At 39.5% G+C, this 20,742-nt stretch overlaps 1 protein-coding gene across 1 annotated transcript in view; it reads left to right on the top strand.

The window, feature by feature from the left end:
* Positions 1–5,300: 5,300 nt before the first annotated feature.
* The window catches only part of LOC117269870 (flotillin-2a), a 34,673-nt gene continuing 19,231 nt past the window's right edge, over positions 5,301–20,742 (top strand). Inside the window, exons 1-2 of the mRNA XM_078172373.1 lie at positions 5,301–5,517; positions 14,038–14,119. Of these exons, the coding sequence (XP_078028499.1) occupies positions 5,469–5,517; positions 14,038–14,119 (131 nt within the window). The 5' untranslated portion in view covers positions 5,301–5,468. The remainder of the gene's footprint in view (positions 5,518–14,037; positions 14,120–20,742) is intronic.

Below are 20,742 nucleotides of genomic sequence, written 5' to 3'. Positions count from 1 at the left end.
TATGCTGGTTCTTTTCCAAAGTAATTTGCCTTCAGTTTAGCAAATACTGATTTATTTCTTAACAAATATTTAACTAATGTTAACTTAGCATTTTCTAAAATGTCTTTGCAGAGCTCTGGTAGCTGTTGCACTGTCCGTGTCTGTAACAACTAACAACCAGTCTAAGCTGAATTTGTGTCTTCAGCAACTGTGTGTTGAACGTGTGACCAGAACAGAAAGAGATTGTTCCTGTTGCCAAAGGTACCACTGATATGAGAAATAAAACCACAAGAGTTTCATGAGATACAGCGAAAAAGTATTAAATCAGAATCTGCAGAAGAGAATGACACATAGTCTGACAGGTCCGTCACTCAACGTCAGTACATAATATCCCTGTCTTTACCTGTCTGACTTCATTCTCAACCTACAGTAGAAAATAAACTCAGCAACAAACCTTGAAATATGTATTTAGTCATTAGGGCTGACGAGTGGAGGATTAGCTGGGAAACATCACATGTATTCACTTTACATGAAACTACAGTTAATACTGAATTATGTTAAATGTTTGCCGAATGTGTTAGTGTCTCTTAATAAGTCATCAGAAATCAGAAATCATCTTTAGAAGGAGCAGATGTTTACCTTAAGCTAGCTCAGGACATGTCAATGAAGTTTCTTCCTTTAGACTCACAGGTATTAGAAAGCCATGTATTCAGTGCAAGTAGGCGGCTGAATTTATTTATCGTCCTGTGAATAGTTGGGAGAGGCTCACTGATAAATGATTGTACTTCCAGCCGGTCAAGTCTGTTAAAAATTTTAGAAAAATCTCCTGGTGGCAACAGCTTGCACAATAACATGTTGGATTGCAGGGTGGAATGGATGAATGTGACTTGTAGTGTGATGAGCGCTTTGAGTGGCTGGAAGACTAGAAAGGTGCTATACAAATGCAGGTATATATATCCATTTACCATTTGTTATTAGTTACAGATATTTGTTTTTATCCAAAATACAATCATGGACCAGCTATTATTGATTAGAAGATATATCTTGACGATTACGTGCAGGAATCCATCCCCTCATTTCAACCTGTAGACACATGTCATCGTGGTTCGCACTTCAGGCCAAGGAAAACCTGCTCTTCTTTTGGTTTCAGCTGAGAGCCAACTTTTCAGCTTCCTAACCAATTTATTTTTGGTTGAAATGCTCTGAATGGTGTAAAATTAGGTGCCAGAGTCAGAATAGAACCCATTTTGTGTTGGTAGAGAGAACCCCGTCTCACTCCAAAGTTGTCAAAATCTGGCGCTTGGGTAATGTCTTGCGGCATCAGACACTAACGAAAAAAGGCGTCCTTTAACGTCAGCAGACGTGACCGATCACGGTTAGCCACATTAGGGGAAAACGCAGTGGGACAAGAATGACAGTCTGAGTAGGGTGAGCGAAGGGTCGGTGGATAGGTCCAACAAACACTAACCTTCACCCAGGAGAGCGATGTTTGTGTCCCATAAGATTTTAAAGCCAAACCCTGTTCTTCTTTTCCAAAACCTAACCACGTGCTTTTGTTGCCTAAACCCAACCACATGCGTTGAAGGGAAAAAAAATAAAATAAATTTGCATTGCTGTATTGACATAGTGTCTTTATTTTGAAAGAGACAGTATGTAGTTGGTAAATTATCTGTGAATACGGAAGTGTATTTTGAAAGAAGACAATACATGTAACAGGCAGAACTTGATACAGCGTCCCAGAGCGTCAACAACAAACACACCCAGGGTACCTTGCACGTCGTATAAGGCCCATGACCAAAAGTATGTCTTCTTTAGTGTATAATCACCTGAAAATAAGAATCAGTAAGTTTTTCCTTCTACAACAAACGCACATGGTTGGATTTAGGCCACAAAAGCAAGTGGTTGGGTTTAGGAAAAAAGAAAAGGGTTTGGCTTTATAATCTCACAGGACACAAACACCGCTCTCTCGGGTGAAAGTCGGTGTTTGCTGGACCCATCCACTACCTCTCACTCCTTGGTTTCTGATGCCACAAGTCACTGCCAAAGTGCCGGATTTCGACAACTTCGGAATGACACCGGGCTTGGATTTTAAGTTATTAGTGACAAAAGGTGAGCACACATTAGCAGGTACTAGGCTAGCTGGCCATCTCCAACGTGCCAAACAGAGTCAGAGAAACACAGATTTAAAACTTGAAATTGGTTTATTCAGTGTTTTTACCAGTTTAAATTACCTGGTTTGTTTTGGAGAAGAAGAGACCTCTGCGGATAATTTCACTTCCTGTATAAACCTGAACAATGAACGCTGAAGGAATTCCAACCAGGAGATGGTCCAGCTGGTTGCAATCTGCAGTCCTCCCTGCTAGATACCACTAAATCCCCTAAATCACGCACTGGACCTTTAAGGTACTGTGACAACCTTGCCAGAGGCTGTGGTGTGGAAAATTTACATGCTGGTTGCAGAGGGCCAGTATGGGTTGTGGTCCGGGTCTGTTCCTGTCCTGGAGCCTGTCTTATCCTTCAAGCATCTGTCAGCCACGTGGAAAACATGACACCATCACAAGGGCACAGATATGGTGTAGATTAAAAACTATATACTAACAAAGGCTGTAATAAACTCAAAATAAAATATATCATTATGAAACATTAAAGAAGGATAACTATTGCATGTCACCTCACAGATTTATCTGAGAGAGCATTGTTTGAGTTTTTTCCTTATCTGCTGTGAGGATCCAAGGACACAGGGATGTTGTATGCTGTAAAGCCCTCTGAGTCAAATTGTGATTTGTGATATTGGATTTTATAAATAAAATTGAACTGAATTATAGTGTAAAATCATCTGACTGACGAAGGCCAGCACTGTGACTCTGCCAAGGTCAGGAGTCTCAGCGTGGGTCAGTTTTGTTGATTTCTGTGGATCTGTCACCAAACCACTCCTACTTCATTGTGCATACAAAGGCAACTGCTATCATCATGATAGTGGCATTGTTTGACATTTCGCAGTTCCCCAGAATGTAGTCATGCACGTTTATTTTGATTATAGTATTGGCAAATGGCTACCGCTGCATAGGCAGGATGTGCCACGCCTTTTCTGCAGCTTTACTACAGCCATAAAGAACTTTTAGTAATGAAGGTTTTTAAAACATAGGATGTGAATGCATTAATTTTCTAAAAAGAAAATCAGTACAAATATTTTTTATCAGCCTTGGGAATGAGTAAAAACATTTAATGCTTTCAGATGTACCAAACAGAATCTGATCTGCTTGCTGTCATGGAGGATTAAGGAATAGGATAAAGAAGAGTTACATATTTAAAACTCTGAATTTTATTTGCACATATTATTGCACAACTCTGAGTAAGGCACATCTTCCATCTGCGGTAGCGTCACAGAGATATTAAAACTGTTCTTATCACGGTAATCTATGGCCATCAAATGACAAACACCACGTGATCGGGTCACTAAACACATGACTGAGTTCCAAACACACACGTCTCTGTGAGGAAAATTACAGGGGTTTATGTTTAGGTTACTTTCGTGAGAGGAAATTTAACCAGCCACGCCTATTTTATTATTATGGTATCGTATCCCTCTGCGGCGAAGGAGGGCAGAATGGAGGGGAGGGGTTTCTGATCAGCTCAGTCAAGTGGCGGCAAAACATCAACGGAAAAGATGCTTTCATACCTTCAAAATAAAATCAAAAGCATGGACAGTTTTTCTCAGTCCTCAGAATGTCCTGGGGAGGATCCAACCGTTGAAATTTAAATAAAAAAAAATATAAAAAAATCAGGTAGCCAAAATGATCTGGCCCAGAATTGGCCTAAACTCGGCATGCTAAATGAAATTAGTCAGGCTGCATTCGGTTGCCTGACTTGGCTGAGACTGGGCATGAATGATGCCCCAGTATCGGGCCGAATCTGGCTGTGACACTGCCATCACTGCAGTTAATTCAAAATGCAGCTGCACGCACTTTCACTGGTACTTAAAAGTCTGAACACATTACACCTGTTTTTAGATCTCTGCATTGGTTACCTGTTAAAACCAGAATTGATTTTAAAATTTTATTAATAGTATACAAAGCTCTAAATGGCCTTGCACCTCAGTATATAAAAGACATGCTGAATGGATACAAACCAGCAAGAACTTTCAGGTCCACAGGCAGTGGTCTTTTAACCATCCCACGTACTAACTCTAAAGCAGGGGATGCTGCCTTCTGCTTTATGCCCCCAGAAGATGGAACACCCGGCCTGAAGACCTGAGAAAGGCCCCCACACTGAACACCTTTAAAAGCAAGTTAAAAACCTTACTTTTTAAAACCGCCTATGGCTAAATTCCATGTGTGTGTGTGTGTGCATGTGCATATTTCTCTTCTGCACTTGCACTTTTATGACTGTGTTGTGATTGTATTGTAATTTTATGTAAAGCATATTGTGTTGCCTTGTGTATGAAATGTGCTATATAAATAAAGATTGAGTTGACTTGACAAATGACCTGGCCCAGAATTGGCCCAAACTCTGTGTGCCGGATGAAATTAGCTGGGCTGGATCCAGTTGACTGACTTGGCTGAGACTGGGTATGAATGATGCCCCGCAATCGGCCCTATTCCAGCTGCCGACAATGCCATCACCGGGACCACACCTTTGTAGATATATCCTTTATATTTATACTGTGCTATTTCCTGCTTGTATCCTCTGTAATTATATTCATTTTCTAGTACAGTGCTACACCATGTGTGTATTACAGTTATAGGGGGTACATATGGACTATGAAGCTTTTTTTAAGTATTATTTTGTATATTTAGCCTGTTTTTATCTCTTTTAATTTTTTTTATCACTTAGTCTCTTTTTCCTTTGCTCTGACTCTTGAACTGTTGCATCAAACACTGAATTTCGCTGGTGTGACATCATTAAAGTTTATCTTAACTGCAAATGCACATTTCTGTAAATGACTTAGTATAATTGTCTGCAATTTGTACAATTACCAATTGAATATATATTGCAGATCAAAACTGATTATGTTGCTTTTCAGTTGAATAGTTGTCCTCACCAGAACATGTATGAATTATTTCATTGTGTAAGCCATCACATGCACATCACCAGGATATATACACCAGGATATCTATATCTATATCTATATCTATATCTATATCTATGATATATATTCAAGTAAGGAACAACTGAGACACTTAGTTTGTTATATTACTGATCTACAGAACAAGTAGATCAGCAAGTTTTTCCACATGACTGTTAGAAGAAATGAGGCAAGTATTGAGAAAAACACGTTAATGAATAATACTTTTATTTTGAAAGTCATAACCGGAAGCGCTGCGTCGTGTAACGGTTGGTTTGACGTACTCGGTGCTCGACCCCCACAGAATCCATCGATTATTGAGTGTTGGTGGAAGAAAACGGGAAAAAAACAGAGTACATAAGTGAAATTAGCTTTGTACGCGTCGAGTTGGTTTGGATACGTGTCTTTTTTTTCTGTCGGTAACATGGGGAACTGCCATACCGTCGGACCAAACGAGGCCCTTGTGGTTTCAGGTAACGTAAACGCTTTTTGGACGATGTGTAGCTGCTAGCTCCTTCCTGGCTCGATGAAGTGCTCATGGAGACAAACCTAGAACATAACCAAAGCACTCTTCTAACCTTTATTCGACGTGTAACATGTAGGGGGCCTATATATTTTAAACAGTAGGTCAGAAGGTAGCATTACGTGTAACCTACAACAAACCAAATGTGTTTATTAAGTAATTAACGTTAACAGGTCCACCGTGCCAAACCTCGTTGGAAAAAATGCCATGTTTCCCTCCTAAATGTTAAAGGTTTAACGTTATTTATCTGGTAAATCCATCGTTTTTGGCTTTAAATGGCATCTGAGAGACGAGCCATGATATCCGTCATACCACACCAACGTTCGTGCGTTTCTCCTCAGAAATGTATCTGTTATATTGCCTATACATCCACCTATTTTCTCTTTTAATATTCCTCTATAATGTATTAATGCGTGTTCAGGTGTTCTCTACACCTCAGTGGTTGGATTGGTTGTGCCTCCGCATCTGTTTTTATTTTGGTGTCTAAGTGCAGTGTTTTGCTCATTAAACTGTTTTCACTTCGGTATTTTGTTATGATAAAGCAGCCACTGGAGGTCTAGATGTGGGGAAGCTGGGCTAATCAGTTTATTTTATGTCTATTTTGTCTGGAACAGTCATGGTAGGATACATAATGTCTCTCTGCCGCAGAAGGACTACAGCTAAATTAATTAAATTACAGGGGGAAACGCTGATATATGCTCCTGGGTCCACACACCCATCAGCTGGTGTGTCAGACTTAAAACAGTACATAGAAGACTTTTCCTAATGTCAGGGCCCTCCCCATTTAAGAACTCAGAGACTGGCTTTGGATTTTATTTTACTCAAAATAATCTTTAATGTCTGTGAAACTAATGACTCATATCACAATGACTGGTCACAACACTTTATTCATACAGTGTCAGTAATTTCTGTGTTGTCCAGTCATAGTTAAAGGTCCAGTGTGTAAGATTTAGGGGGTTTAGTGGCATCTAGTGGTGAGGATTGCAAATTGCAACCAGCTGAAATGTCTCCCGGTTAGAATTCTGTCAGCTGTCATTGTACAGGAGGTTTTTACGAGGGATGCACAATACTGGATTTTTTGCCAAGATCCGATATGCCAATATGTAACCACTCATTTGACCGATATGGATATTGATAAACAGACTTTTTCCCCTGCTGAATTGTAGTGATCATCAAGTCTCTTTTGTAGTGGAATTGAAGTCATATTATACATGCATACTCTTATCATGATGGCCCACCAGCACATGGAGACATGAAATACACGACTTTTAAATATATTTAATATACATTTATTGTGCAAAAAAGAAAAAGCATGTTGGCCAATTCTGATATTTCATTTTAAAGCCAATATCAGCCGACACTGATGATGTGCCGATACTACTGTGCATCCCTAGTTTTTTGTGAGCCGAATTATCGGCAGAGGTCTCTTTCTCCCCAAAACAAACGGACCCAGTGATTTAAACCACTGAAAACACTGTATAAAGCAGCTTCATGTTACAAATCAGTGCTTCTCCTATGCTGTTTGACAGGTTGCAGATGGGCCACAAGCATCTCTATTTTCTATGTTACCTTAATATGTGCTTACCTTATTTCTGATCCAGACATCCAGGAGGTTTTTACCACAAGTTTATTTATCCGCAAATGTCTCCTCCTCTCCAAAGCAAACAGACCCACTCAGTACATTTACATGCAGCTTGAGAAAATCAAATTATTGGCTTAGTCCGACTGAAACCGGACTTTTGAATGTAAACTAAGGATAGACCGATACATCGGCCGGCCGATATATCGGGCCGATATTTGAGTTTTTTACTTGTATCTGCATCGGCCGATACGCGCGTGGGTTCGCGGATTTATTTTTCCCTGGCATGATTTACAGACAGGCATCCACGGGCAGCTCTGTGTTGCCGGAAGACCCTGCAGCGCACATGCAGCGAATCCTACTGTGTACAGTAGTTGTTGTTTTATTTATGCTTCAGCTTAAATATTTGTTTATTTTATAAAGACATTACTGGAAGATTTAAGAGCACTGAACTCTTTTTTTTTTATTTGAATGTATAATAATAATAATATTCTACCTGTTCTACCTCAACTTTCCATCTTGTTTTAGTATTTTTTACTGTTCAATAAATGTTTCTTATTTTAAACTTGAGACTTGTAATATTTGTTATCATTGTGTCATTTTTTTGATGTAAATTGAGGGAGCAAAAGCAGTATCGGCCCCAAATATCGGCTCAAGAAAATTGGCAGTCCATAATTGGTCATCGGCTAAGGGTGATGGAAAAAAAATTGGTATCGGCATCGGCCCTAAAAAATCCATATCGGTCTATCCCTAATGTAAACCCCTTAGTCCGACTGAAATTGGACTATCCGTAGCTCGACTCGGCCTTCTGCGCCTGCACCACTTTTTCTTTTGCGGGCTTTCACCTGGAAAATGAAGGAGATGATGTAGCAGCAGTGCAGTATATAGCAGTGCAGTAACTCCCGGAAAAACAAACAAACAAACACCATGGCGACCAGGAAGCAGAAGACGCACTTCTGGATGGACGAGAAAACTACATTCATGCTCCAACAGCTAAAGGAGCTAAACATCGTCTTTAGCTTCCTCTTGGGGTCAACCGGAACTAGTTCAATACGCACTTTATTAAAAAGGACACAGCACCGCCCATCGAAGCAGCGTCAGACGTACTTAGTCAGAAATTCGATTTTCTCTTCTACATGTATACTCAGACAAGATGAAAAGTCCGACTTGACTGATTAGCCAAGCTATGAGCTTAACTCGACTACTGTGTGCATGTAAATGTACTGACTGATTTAAACCACTAAAAATATTGAATAAAGCAGTTTCGCATTTAAAATTAGTGTATTTCCAATGCTGCTCGTCAAAGAGGGGCTGCTAACTATTATGGCTGCTGTGAAAACACGAATGGCCCCATCTAGAGTGAGTGTTTGGTTTATCTGGTCTGGGTCACTGTAGAAACATGGGGGTGAAACGTGGATGAGAACCCGCTTCCTATGTAGGTATGAATGGGTTATTCTAAGGTAACAAAAACACAGCAGTTATTATTTTCAGGTGATTAAACACTAAAGATATATATATTATATTCCATTTCTGCCAATATATCCCCCTAAATCCTTCACACTGGACCTGCTGTTAATAGTCTTAATTTTGCATTTCTGAGGTTGTTATTACCAAAAGATAGTATCTAATTTAATTCATGCATCTTTGAATTTATTTTTGTCAAAATGACTCATGCCCCTTTTTGTGGAAGTCCACGTTTTTGATGTTACAAATCTTTAAACCTACCACTATATCTTAAATACTGTCTTTACTTTATACTTGCACTTACCTGTTGACAAAATAAAGATTAAACTAACCCACTTAAATAACCATATTACTACATAGAACCTACCTCTGCATTAGGGCCACGTATTCTCCCCTTGAATTTTACTGCAATGCTTGAATAAGAAAACGATTATTTGGCCAAAAAAAATCTGTCTTAAATTTGGTGGAAAAGCACCAAATTTAAGTGTGTCACTAGTGTCTATGTTGTCAAGTTGTAGTAAATTCAGAGCTATTTGTCATGTCGCTGCATTCTTTATTGATCTGATATTGGATCCCTGGTGGACCTTGGACAGTCTTTTAGGAACCACTGATCTCTGCCTTGTTGAAAACCTTGCCATAGTTTATAAATGTGGTTTGGCAGTGTGCAGTGCATAAAATGTTTCCAGCAGCGTTCTGTAACAAAATCTGTTAGGGCAGTTTTCCTGTCTAATCCACTTGCAATGAACGAAAAAGAGAAACAGCTTTGGGGTTTTCCATTGTGAACACACTTTGAAGAGCGTGTCAGTTACCACATAAAGGATTGGGAGCAGAGGCGAGTGGGCGTGAACTGCACATCCTGATTCATAGAATGATTTTACAATTGTGTAAAAAAACAGGACTCTGTAATTATTTTTTATAAGGTCGGGTGCCACAGTTCAATTTTCTTTTTAGGCCAAAGGCACCAACACCTTATCTGCATGTTTTAATTAAAGACATTTGTCACTTTTTAGTAACAAAACCCATCAAGGAAACTACAGCTGATTACAGGATTGTTTTAGCTCTTGTAAATTCTCATTCATTTCTATGGAGCCCCTCCCCCCTCCGCTGTGGAGTGAATGCAGTCAGGAATCTCAGATATGCTGATGGTAGACTGGACAGGCTGTGGGGTGTTGCCTCAGGCCTTTCTATAGGTCCTCAGCCTCTTACCAGTGTGGTTGGTGATGGCATTCGGGCAGGAGTCACGTGGGTGTTTATAGTAAAAGCCAATCCTGCCCACATTCCTTCATTAAAACAACATCTGTATGAGTTAGATTATGTCATAATGGAGTATGTCCAAAAATATATTTTCATCAAGACACTCTGCACGTGTTCATCCTCTGTTTCAACATTTAAAGAAAGCAAAAACTGAAATCAAGAGTTGATTGATTTAAAAATTCAGTTCCATAAGCACTTCACATTAAATTTGCTTGACGTAAAAAGACAGAGAGAAATGTGGCAACATTTAGACTCACATGACAAGTCTGGCTCAATAGTTCATCTTGGTGAGCTCATGAGAGTGTGTCTCCCATGAACTCTCAAGTGCCATTTTCCTGGTCCGCACATTATAATGCTACTGTTTCCTGTGGGATATTGTTCAGCCACGCCAGGAAAATGCATTATTTGTACAACAGGAAACACAAGAAGCCACTGTGTCAGAGTCAGATTTCTTCTTTATAGACTTAACAGAAGAGTCTTTCAACAGTAACTCTGTTGATGGAAATATAAAAAACACATCAACTGTGTGGGTGAGATGTGGCTCAATATGTCCTGCTGGTTGTTGGGAGTAGTGTGTGTCAGTAAAGATAGTCCCGCTCCTCCCCCTCCTCTGTCTGTCAGTTAACATGTGACAGCTGGGAATTTCACACCAATCACTCCAGATTACATTATCAGACAGAGGCCAGTGACTACTAACTTACATCTGGAAAGATCGCACACATAAAACTGTCGTAACTATCACTTCTACAGTGCCGTTTGGGAAGGAAATGGCACACGAAATAGAATGTTTCTGTAGTGGTCTGCCTGTAATGTGCCTACAGGAGAGTCAGAAAGTGTGTGTGGTGTATTGTTTAGAACGTTGGATTTGTTTTAAGTGTTAATTTGCTTAAAATGGAAAAAAAAACAAGTTGTTTTTTTGCTTTGATCATTATAAAGCAAATACTGATTGCACAATATAATAGCTAAAGACTAATGAGACCATTGGCATTTAGATTGGTTCTCTATCCACCTTATTCCTAGCCCCCATGGTACCTTGTATGAATTATGGGTGTAACTTCCAGCGCTGAACTGAAACCGGCAACTTCCAGTGGTAACAGCTTGTTTACAGTGCTTTATTCTTCTTTACTAGAGCAATTGGTCCACAAAACGTGGAACACACCACCTGTTAAAACTCAAACGGGATTATGTGATCATACGTCTGCCATCTCTGACAGCCATCTCAAAGCTTTGTTTTTTTTTTTTCTTTTCAACCGAGCACGCTAGCAATTAGCTCACCATGCACTGTTAAAATATTGTTAACTTTATCATGGCCCAAGCTAGCTTAAGGTAAACATCTGCTCCTTCTAAAGATGATTTCTGATTTCTGATGACCTATTAAGAGATACTAACATATTTGGCAAACATTTAACATATTTCAGTATTAACTGTAGCTCCATGTAAAGTGAATAAATGTGATGTTTCCCAGCTAATCCTCTGCTCATCTCCATCGGCAGTTTACATGTTTTTTAACTTCTGATTTATTAAAAACTGTTCTGAGCGTAACATGAAGCTGAATTTACCGGCAGACTTCAGTAATGGCAATATAAAGTGGTAGTAAAATAAATAACTTTTGGCATTCATTTTTTATATTTTTATATTTTCTATAGTATGAGTTGGATGAATTTTTGTTCTTCCATGTTTTACATCGGTAAAACTTTACTTGAGCAGAGAAAAGTGATTTGAACATTTCTGATGTCGCCACAATGGGAAAAACCATTTACAGTTTATTAAGAACATGCAGGTGTCTTGCCTGCTCTTGCGGTTGTTGCACAGCAGTTTAATGCCATCAATCTGCAATGGACTGCAGATGAAAATTAGTCTGTATGACTAAATTTAGCACATTTACATGATGGACTCAAGTGTTTGTGTGTGCATTATTACTTCTTAAATAAAATAAATCAAAGCATAGATCACAATAACCCAGCAGTGTTTGAGTGTGAGAGTAACATCGAACCAAAGATTCAAAGTGGCACCGGAAAGCAGAGATGAGGCGCTTGCTCATAGAGTAACAGGAGCAAACATTGTGGCCACCGTGGTTGGAAGGTGTTTTTAAGACTTTCTAAACAGCACATGATCTTTCTCCCGAGAAAGCCGCTTGCAGAAAATGAGAACTGGGTCACTGGCTGAGAGATCTTTCTCAAGAATACCTCTATGCTACTTTAGGTTTAAAGCCAAATCAGCAGCTACAGTTACATATAGACCTATACATTGGATGTATTATTATAAATTTATTCCTTCCAATGATCCGTATGAACTTGAGTGCTTTTGTACATGCACGCATCATGTTGTGTTAAATTAACTGCACACAGAACATTAGAACTGTCCACAAAACTATTCAGTTAAAGTGTGATTCCCACCCCTAATGTATACATCCACTAGTTACAGAGCAACATTATCATTTACTTGGAGTGGTGTTTTGGGAATCTGGAAAATCTAAGTCTAGTATTCACTCTGATATTTGGCATTTAGCTGCTAAATGCTCCACTGTCCCCAGCTAGTCTTTAACTAGCCATTTTTATACAGAGATCATGCTATAGGGCCGCTACAAAGTCCCTTCTTTATACTGCCTTTGTATCTTTACACAGAACCAAACAGCGGCAGCAATAATTTTAGATAGCACACTGGCGTCCTGGAAACAAAAGAGGCGTGATGGTGTGACCTTTCAGTCAACAGCGACGGCCTTTAGTGTGACATACAACATAAGCGTTGGCAGTGTTTTATAAACAAGCTGATTTCGTCCTCTGCTCAGAGGGCAATGAGCTCCCAGACCTCCTTGTTTTCCCAAGTTGTGGACATTTTGGCTGCTGTTGTTCTTCTTCTTTGAGGTAGCTTCTAACTGCTAACAGCTGCTGTTTAAATCTCCGGTGGTAGGTCGCACACATAATACAGCGTCTAAACGTTACACCCATCCCACCCATGGTCCCATCCTGTCACCTGTCCCTTTTACACAGTCATCTAGCTATACACAGACATTTTAGGTACTGTTAATACCGCCGTGCTGGCTTAAAGGCGAGACACCTCTCATTCAGCGGTTGTTCCTTTTATACACAATGGCATGGTGGAACAACAGTGTGAAATTCCCACCCTGAACAGGCGGCGAAAAAGTGGCTGCTGTGTCTGTCTGCTGTTTGGTGCTGGGCAGGCACTGTACAAGTGCACTGTATGTTTCTGCAAACCACTGATACAATATATTTGTGAATTTCATCGTATCATATCATCGTTTGGTCACATAGTTTTTATTAGATTGTCACCTGGAGGTGGAGGGGATGGTTGATGGTGTGACACCTAGGTGAAACAGCTGCAAAGCTGCAGACCACTGTTGGACATCAACAAACAACAACACCAGTTGTTTTTTTAGTGAGACATCAATGGCATTTTTAGTGGCAATTGTGCCACCAAAAGCGAGCGATTCTTTGCGAGACAAAAGTAGCATTTCTCAGCAGGGATTGTGACCAGATCACTGTTTGAGACCAACAACAACAGAACTGGTTGTGTTTTAGGTAGATATTGGCAGCATTTCCAGCTGTAATCTTGCTACTAAAGCGGGTGTTTTTTTAGTGAGTCATCCTTGGCCTAAATAACTGTGATTGTACCATGAAAAATAAAACAGTTTTCTTAAGCCAAAATATGACTTTTTCCAAACTTAAACCAAGTGTTGTTTGTAGTGTTATTGAGATATAAAGAAACACAAAGTTTTAACATATTCACCACATATGAAACATAAAAATGTTATGTATCTGTAGTTTGTAGAAACATACATAGCCAACATTTATTCTGGTGATTGGGTTCGAAAATCACTGTCTTGCGCAGCTGTAAACAGCACTATGGAGCAGTAAGAGTTAACCAAAACAGTAAAGTTGTGGATCAGGATGGATAACAATGAGCTAAAACTTGCTATAAAGCTTTGAAAATCCAAGGGGAACTGCAATCTCTGCAGTTCTCTGTACTGTAGGTTCATCACTACAAGTGCAAAAATATCAGTTGTAGACGCTTTAAAAGGTCTAAACGATCTGAATCAAATTTCTGGTCTATTGCTTTTGAACTGGTCCCTTTTTTTCTAGCTATTATTTTCTGATGGTCAGTGGGCTTTTTCTCTGTGTTGATTCTAACCATTTCATCTGTGTTGTTTCAAAGGTGGCTGCTGTGGCTCAGATCAGAAGACATACGTTGTGGGAGGCTGGGCTTGGGCCTGGTGGCTGATCTCTGACATCCAGAGGTAAGACCTTTCTGCTCAGGCTCCAAAGCAAAGAAAACGCTTAAGTGTTCTTTGAGAGCCATTCACTCTTAGATTGCACCGTGCTCACTGGAAGCTTTTAAAACAGGCTATCTGCAGGTCACAGTAGGGTATACCAGTATTTTCCAACTCATTTTCGCCAACTGCTGATACAGATATATATGCAAATATTTCTCCACCTAATTGCAGAGAGCATTAAGGGCCCTATTTTAACCCGGCACAAAGTGATGTACAGCGCAGCACCACTGTCATTGCTAATTTCTGACTTATGCAGCTGTAATTTTCATGGCAACAAGTTGCATCTCCAGTTTCGTTGTTTGCTCTGCTACAGTGACAATAAAGACTTCTACTTCAACAACAGGTGCGTAGGTTAGAATGAGGTTTGGTCAGATGCATTGTTGCAGTATCGCTATTTTGAGGCAGCAGAAACCGATCGCGCCATTGACGACCACAAACATGGTCTAAAGTCATTAGAGCGTTTTTTTCTGCTATTTAAAGGGCACACTATTCTTATAGAAAGATTCATCTTCATAAGCAGGTTCACAACACGCATACACTGCTTATTACACAAACGGGGAGATGCAGATGTAAAATACAATGCTTTTCAAAATGTACACATTCACCAGGCAACATAATAAATGTACTTCAACTCAGGTTACATGTGAAACATGCCATATTTTTTTTAAAGTAACATTTTTAAGCAAAACTGGAAAATTCATCCTGCTTAAACAGGCTTGGATGATGGGCAGGTCTGAGAACCTGTTCTTCATCCAGAAATAAGATATCCTGCCTAAAGAATAAACAGGCTTTTCTGTAAGATATGCAGGATAAACTGAGCCCGATACACAAATATGTCATATGTCAAATATTTCCTTTATATGTGGACTACTAAATACAATGAGACTTGGAATATTTTCTCTCCTGTTTGCCCTGCATTGAGGGGTTGTAGGAGTATTTCACTTTGTCTCACCAGGCCAGAATTTTCCAGTGGAACAAGATGTTACAAAATCTGTTCAGTCACACCGAAGAGCCAAACTGTTGCACTGGGTGATGCATTACTTTATAATGAACATGGGCACTGCAGTTTATTTCGAGTTGATCACATATACATTCCCCTGGTGCTATAAATACCCTCCAGGACACCCAATACATTAATCCATGGCTAAAAGTAGTTATCAACAAATACACTATTTCTTATTGTCACGGAATTTGTTGACAAAAAATAACTTATGAGTAAGGCCCATTTAAGAATATTTTTTTCACATTTATATTTTAAGTTTATCTCTGCAGATGAAAAAGTTATTTTATTTTATTTTTCATCCAGACATAGAGTCTTTCATGCCCTTACACAGTTAAGTGATGAACAAACATTATTTATGGTAAGCTGAGGCATCAATATTAAAAACTAATGTTTACCAAATGTGTAAACATAGGCACTCACCCCTGTCCACTGCTCCAACAAACCAGCTGGAAAGATAAACAGATGGTACATAATGGCGAGGTCAGGGAAAGTTACAAAACATAATATTTACAAAACCGCACAAAAAACTGTTAACCTTATTATGTGTTAAACTCCCACACTGATAAGAAAGTTAAAGAAATTGAAAAGATGTGAAATTCATTTAATAATAAACAAACAATTGGACTTCATGTTTTGTTCACTCTCAAAAGGAGATCAACTTTGTGAGCTTGCAAAGTGTTTGTTTGATGATTCACCTACTGTACAGCTTAAAGCTACCTACTCTAAAATGTGCCCATGCCATTATTCACAGTTGTGGCACTGGGTCCAAAGTTGCTTGTTTTAATGTCAGTGTAGCTGCTTTTGTTTGCAATTATACTGTCCACAGAGTCTAGGCTGTCATGTGGCAAGCTTTCGGGACATTCTCATGTCTGAGTGATCACAAATTTAGCTCAAAATTGAAGTGTGTTATTCCTCACTTAAGAGCCTCAACAGATACAGTCAGTGTTTATGGGATCCACCACAAAATGTCACATCTTCTCACGCCAAGGAGGAAATCAGAGCTACCATGCTGAAGTTGCTGTGTAGCTTTCTGTATGTCAAATAAACTTAAAGATACAGAGTTAAAGTTCAACCTTGTTTTTGCATTGAAGTGACTATTGGGAACTAGGGCTGTCAAAATTGCTCAAAAATGACGTTCGAAGATTCCTTCTAAAAATAACTCATAGGTTCGAACCATTCGAATATTTTTTTTTTCCGCATTATGTCCACAAAAGGGCAAACTAATACAAGGAAACATACTTATATATGAAACATAACTACCTGTAGGTATTTTTATTTCAACATAAACGTCTTTGAAAACATTTACATACCTACACATTAAAACACATAAAACAATTATCTATAACATTACGTTATAAACGACCGCGGACCTCTCACTCGCCCCCCCCCCCCTCTCTGACCCGTGACCACACCGCCCGCGGAAGCGCTGCGAATAGCCTCGAAGCACCGGACCGTGACCGGCTTGCGCCCTGCAGCGATCGTTTTGGCGTCTGGTCTATTTTCTGCGCGAGCCGCGAGCGAATGTGTCAAGCTGGGTGACGGAGACAACAGCTGGGAGCAGAACCGCTTGTCGACCAGCGTGGAGAAATGCGCATCTGATGCCAACGCCCACTTGCAAAGAGGACAGCTGCGGTGGTGTTTTTTTTCTCTCTCCACAATCGAATATCAATTTTCACATTTGAAGGTCCATTTTTTTTCAAATTCGAATTTAAATTTGAATTTAGAATATTCGTTGACAGCCCTATTGGGAACAATATTTTTGAAATTGGTTCAGTATTGTGTGAGAGCATCAGTGAAACAGGCTGCAGTGTTAACACTCGGGGCATGTTCACACTGTTGATATATGTCTGCTTGAAGTTCTTGTTTTTGTCACTGACAGGCTCAGATCATTATTATAAAGCCCTGTTTGCACCAAACACTTTCAGGTACTTTCAAAGGTACCGTACCTTTGGAACCAAAAGTAACACTTCAGACATGGTACCTAGACCCTAGCGTTTCCACTGCAAAGTTACCCTTAAATTAGGGAGGGGTTGTTGTCACTCACTGCTCCATCCATCTCTCACTGTATTTTCTCATTACCGGTGACACAGAGGGAAGTCTGCACCTTGTTTATTGTCCACAGACCGAGGCTGCACGGCAACATTTTCAGAACAAAATGAAGCAGGCTGCAGTGAGAGTCTCTCTCCATGGGATGTTTGAAAATAGCAGCTTTGTGCATTTAGTCCATCTAAGGCAAGCTCGGGGGTTTAGTGTTGCTGGAGTCCACAGGAACGGCACTGTGTGACCCTTGTTTTTTCCTCCGAGTGAGGATTAGAATATATGCCGTTCACATGATTTAGTTGAAATTAATATATATAAACACTTCAAGATCCACTCATTACTAAAAGTGTATGTCATATAAAAACTAAAGTAATTGTCAAAGTTGTCAGATGGAATATTTAAGATGTGTTGATTGATTCATGCCGTGACTTCATGCATTGAGCAACATTACAAATTTACGTTCCACCTTAAAAATCACCAGCAGTCAGCCCAGTGAATGAAGTTAATTTTTTCTCTGATTCCAGCTGCTGTGAGAGGCAGCGTAACATCTTTTATTTTTATAGCTACAGTCTACTAATAAAACTCTCCACAGTATGAACAGTGGTTACATGAGCCTCAAAACCAGCCACAACTCAGCCCTGAGCAGAGTGACTGTCCTTTATTGACCAATCAACAGACTGCAGTGTTCACAGCTCCACCTTTTAGTACCAGATCTGTGTGCTAGGTACCCCAACAGAGGGGGAAACAAAAATGGATACAGAACGGTTCCATTGGTACCATCCACAACTTTTCACAGTGGAAACGGAAAAAAGCGCACCGAACTGAAACATACTGTACTGATCAATGGAAACGGGGCATCAGTTTCTGACAATATTAATGAAATAATCTCCTTACAGAGATAGACCTTTTGTTAAAGAGTAGGATCATTTTTGTTTAACCAGAAACAGCCCGTAATTGCTATCTCAAACCCACCAGACTCCATTTAGATAAACAGTAATTTTATCATCATAAAACACACTTCATTCAGTCAATGGAAACAAAATAAAACTCAAACAGACCCTCTTGCTTCATCTTTCCAATGTTGTAACAATCACCAACACTGGTTAGGATAAAATAAACTCTTAATTCTCCCAGTTAGATGTGAAAATATGCTGCCTCTATACAAGCCAAAATCACTGTTTATTTAAATGGAGTCTGGTAGATTTGGTGGTAGTGATTTCGGGGCTGTTTCTGGTTGAATAAGAATGATCTAACACTTTAGCTACTGGTAAATAAAGTTGTGAAACTCCAAGAACCTGTTGTTCTTGAGGTTGCAAATCCCTGCGTGATAACGTTATAACACATCGTCTGTACACAGGCTAATGGGGTTAAGTAACCCTGCTATACTGTCTCAAAACATGCATTTATTTCACTCAGACACGCTAGTCTCATAGTGTTAATGGCTGTAGGGTACTGATATTATGCTAAGTTTAATATCTATGGCAGCATTATAGTTAAGAACAGTGCTTTCTGAGCATTATAGGCTGGACTGTTTTCCCCCTTGCAGACTCTGCCCTTACCCTTAACTATGACTAGACACTGACTGTATCTGTTGCATGAGGTGATTTTTCTTTTTTAAAACAATCTAGCTGTACCATCTGTAAAATATAGCGCACAGTAGACCTGTGAACATCAACTTAAGTGTGAAAACATTCCTTGTCTCTGGATTGATTGATGTATTATTTGCGGTTTGCATGTCTCTTTGTTTCTACTTTGCTAACCTGCTTTGCTTTGTCTGGTGTCGATCTTACCCTATCTGAGCCCCAGTGCGTCTTCTTCAGGTTACCCATTTCCCATTAAGTGCTGCTCTTTGTCTTTTAGTTGCTAGGAAACGTAATGGTAGACCTCTACAATAAAGTAATGCATGGCTGGATTTATAAATCCCCATTTAGAGACAGGCGGTCCCAGGAATCCTTTCTCGTTGTTTTTATTCTGCAATTTGGTCATGTGTGCCGTTTGGTCAACATTTCAGATGCTTTCTTGGATGATAGAAACAGAAGACAGAGTGGTGGCCACTCCAGCTAAAAGCCCTGTGTGCATAAGGACAGCATTATAAAAGCAGAGGGGAGGCAGGGTGGCTTCCCGCTTGTGATGCAGTAATCATGTTAATGTCCAGGCCTGTGACTCATTGATCCAGTTGCAAAGAAGAAAGGGGTGGAGACTCCTCTTCTAAGTGTTGCTGCAATCAACCTCCCATGTCTTTGCCTTGAACAGCAATGAATCTGAGTCGGTATTTATTGTAAAAGAACAGCTGTTTTTATCAGCTCTGAAACATAATCTCATATAAATGATCCAGCCAGATGAGTACTGAAGTGCAGGATAATGATTGTTTGTAGAGGACATTCTTGTGTTATCTCCATACAAATGTAATCTTTGGAGAGGCGCTTGGTTCAAGAATCCTGTCAACACTTACTAGAGTTTTCAACTGTAGATCCTGCTCTTTGTCCCAGTTTATTGAAACATTTTTTTAAAGGGATAGTTTGGATTTTTTGAAGTGGAGAATAATAATGTACTCATCCATAGTCAATGCATTACCTACAGTAGATGGCGGTCGGCACAACCTCAGATTGGAGAAGCAAGCAGAAGTACAGTGCCACCACGGTAGGTTAGGAATATAAGCTGTCAGCAGTACATTACATTTAAAATATGTCACTGCATTACCTTACCGTCAGACTGCCTTTTCTGATAGGGAACAAAAGCAGATACATTGCTCTATTCAAGGCTACCTTTAGGGGTTTCCCCTGCCATTATACAGCACAAGCACAGTGGTTAAACTTTTTTTGTGCACTGTATGAATGTAAAACAAGCTGTGGAGAATATCTTGATGAGCCAATGCACGGGATGGGGATGTTCCGCCTGATACCATCTCTCTTAAATCCTCGGCAAAACCAGTAAGCCTATGTTCCCATGGCTAAACAAAAGCCAGCTTTTTAATGCCATTTGTTTTCCTCTCTCTTCAGCTGTGTGCTGATTTAATAGCTCTGCTGAAAATTGAAAGTGAAACTTAATAAAAACTAATATATGAAGATAAATTATTTGCTTTGAGTTAATTCTGTGAAAAGGAAAATATAGTGCTAGAAAAAGAACACTTGAAAGTCCTTGAATTTAATTTTGTAATGTCTGAATGAACCCAAGGCTTTTTTGTAACTAATTTGATTTAGAAAAGTACAACACAAAGACATTAATTTCCTGTAGTATTTCTTGTTACTTCTTTGAACACAAATTTATCATCATTAGTTCATTTCCATTTTCAGAGTGTACTTGTGTCATAAATATGTCACCTTATTGGTTATTGTCCAAAATCATGTATAAGTGTATAGTTTTCAGTCAAGCAACACAAAGTCAATGGGTTAGTTTTTGTTATTGGTGACTTTGGTGTTTGTTCAGATCACCAAAGTGACACAGTGACACAAACAAACTGATCTAGGCAGCAGTACACCAGCAACTCCCCCATCCTGCCAGGTCAAATTACTGTTTTTGTCAATGGAGTCTGGTGGCTTTTGAA

This window comes from Epinephelus lanceolatus, chromosome 11 (assembly GCF_041903045.1).
Source record: "Epinephelus lanceolatus isolate andai-2023 chromosome 11, ASM4190304v1, whole genome shotgun sequence".
In the NCBI taxonomy this organism is placed as follows: domain Eukaryota; kingdom Metazoa; phylum Chordata; class Actinopteri; order Perciformes; family Serranidae; genus Epinephelus; species Epinephelus lanceolatus.
This window is presented reverse-complemented; position numbering and strand designations above follow the sequence as displayed.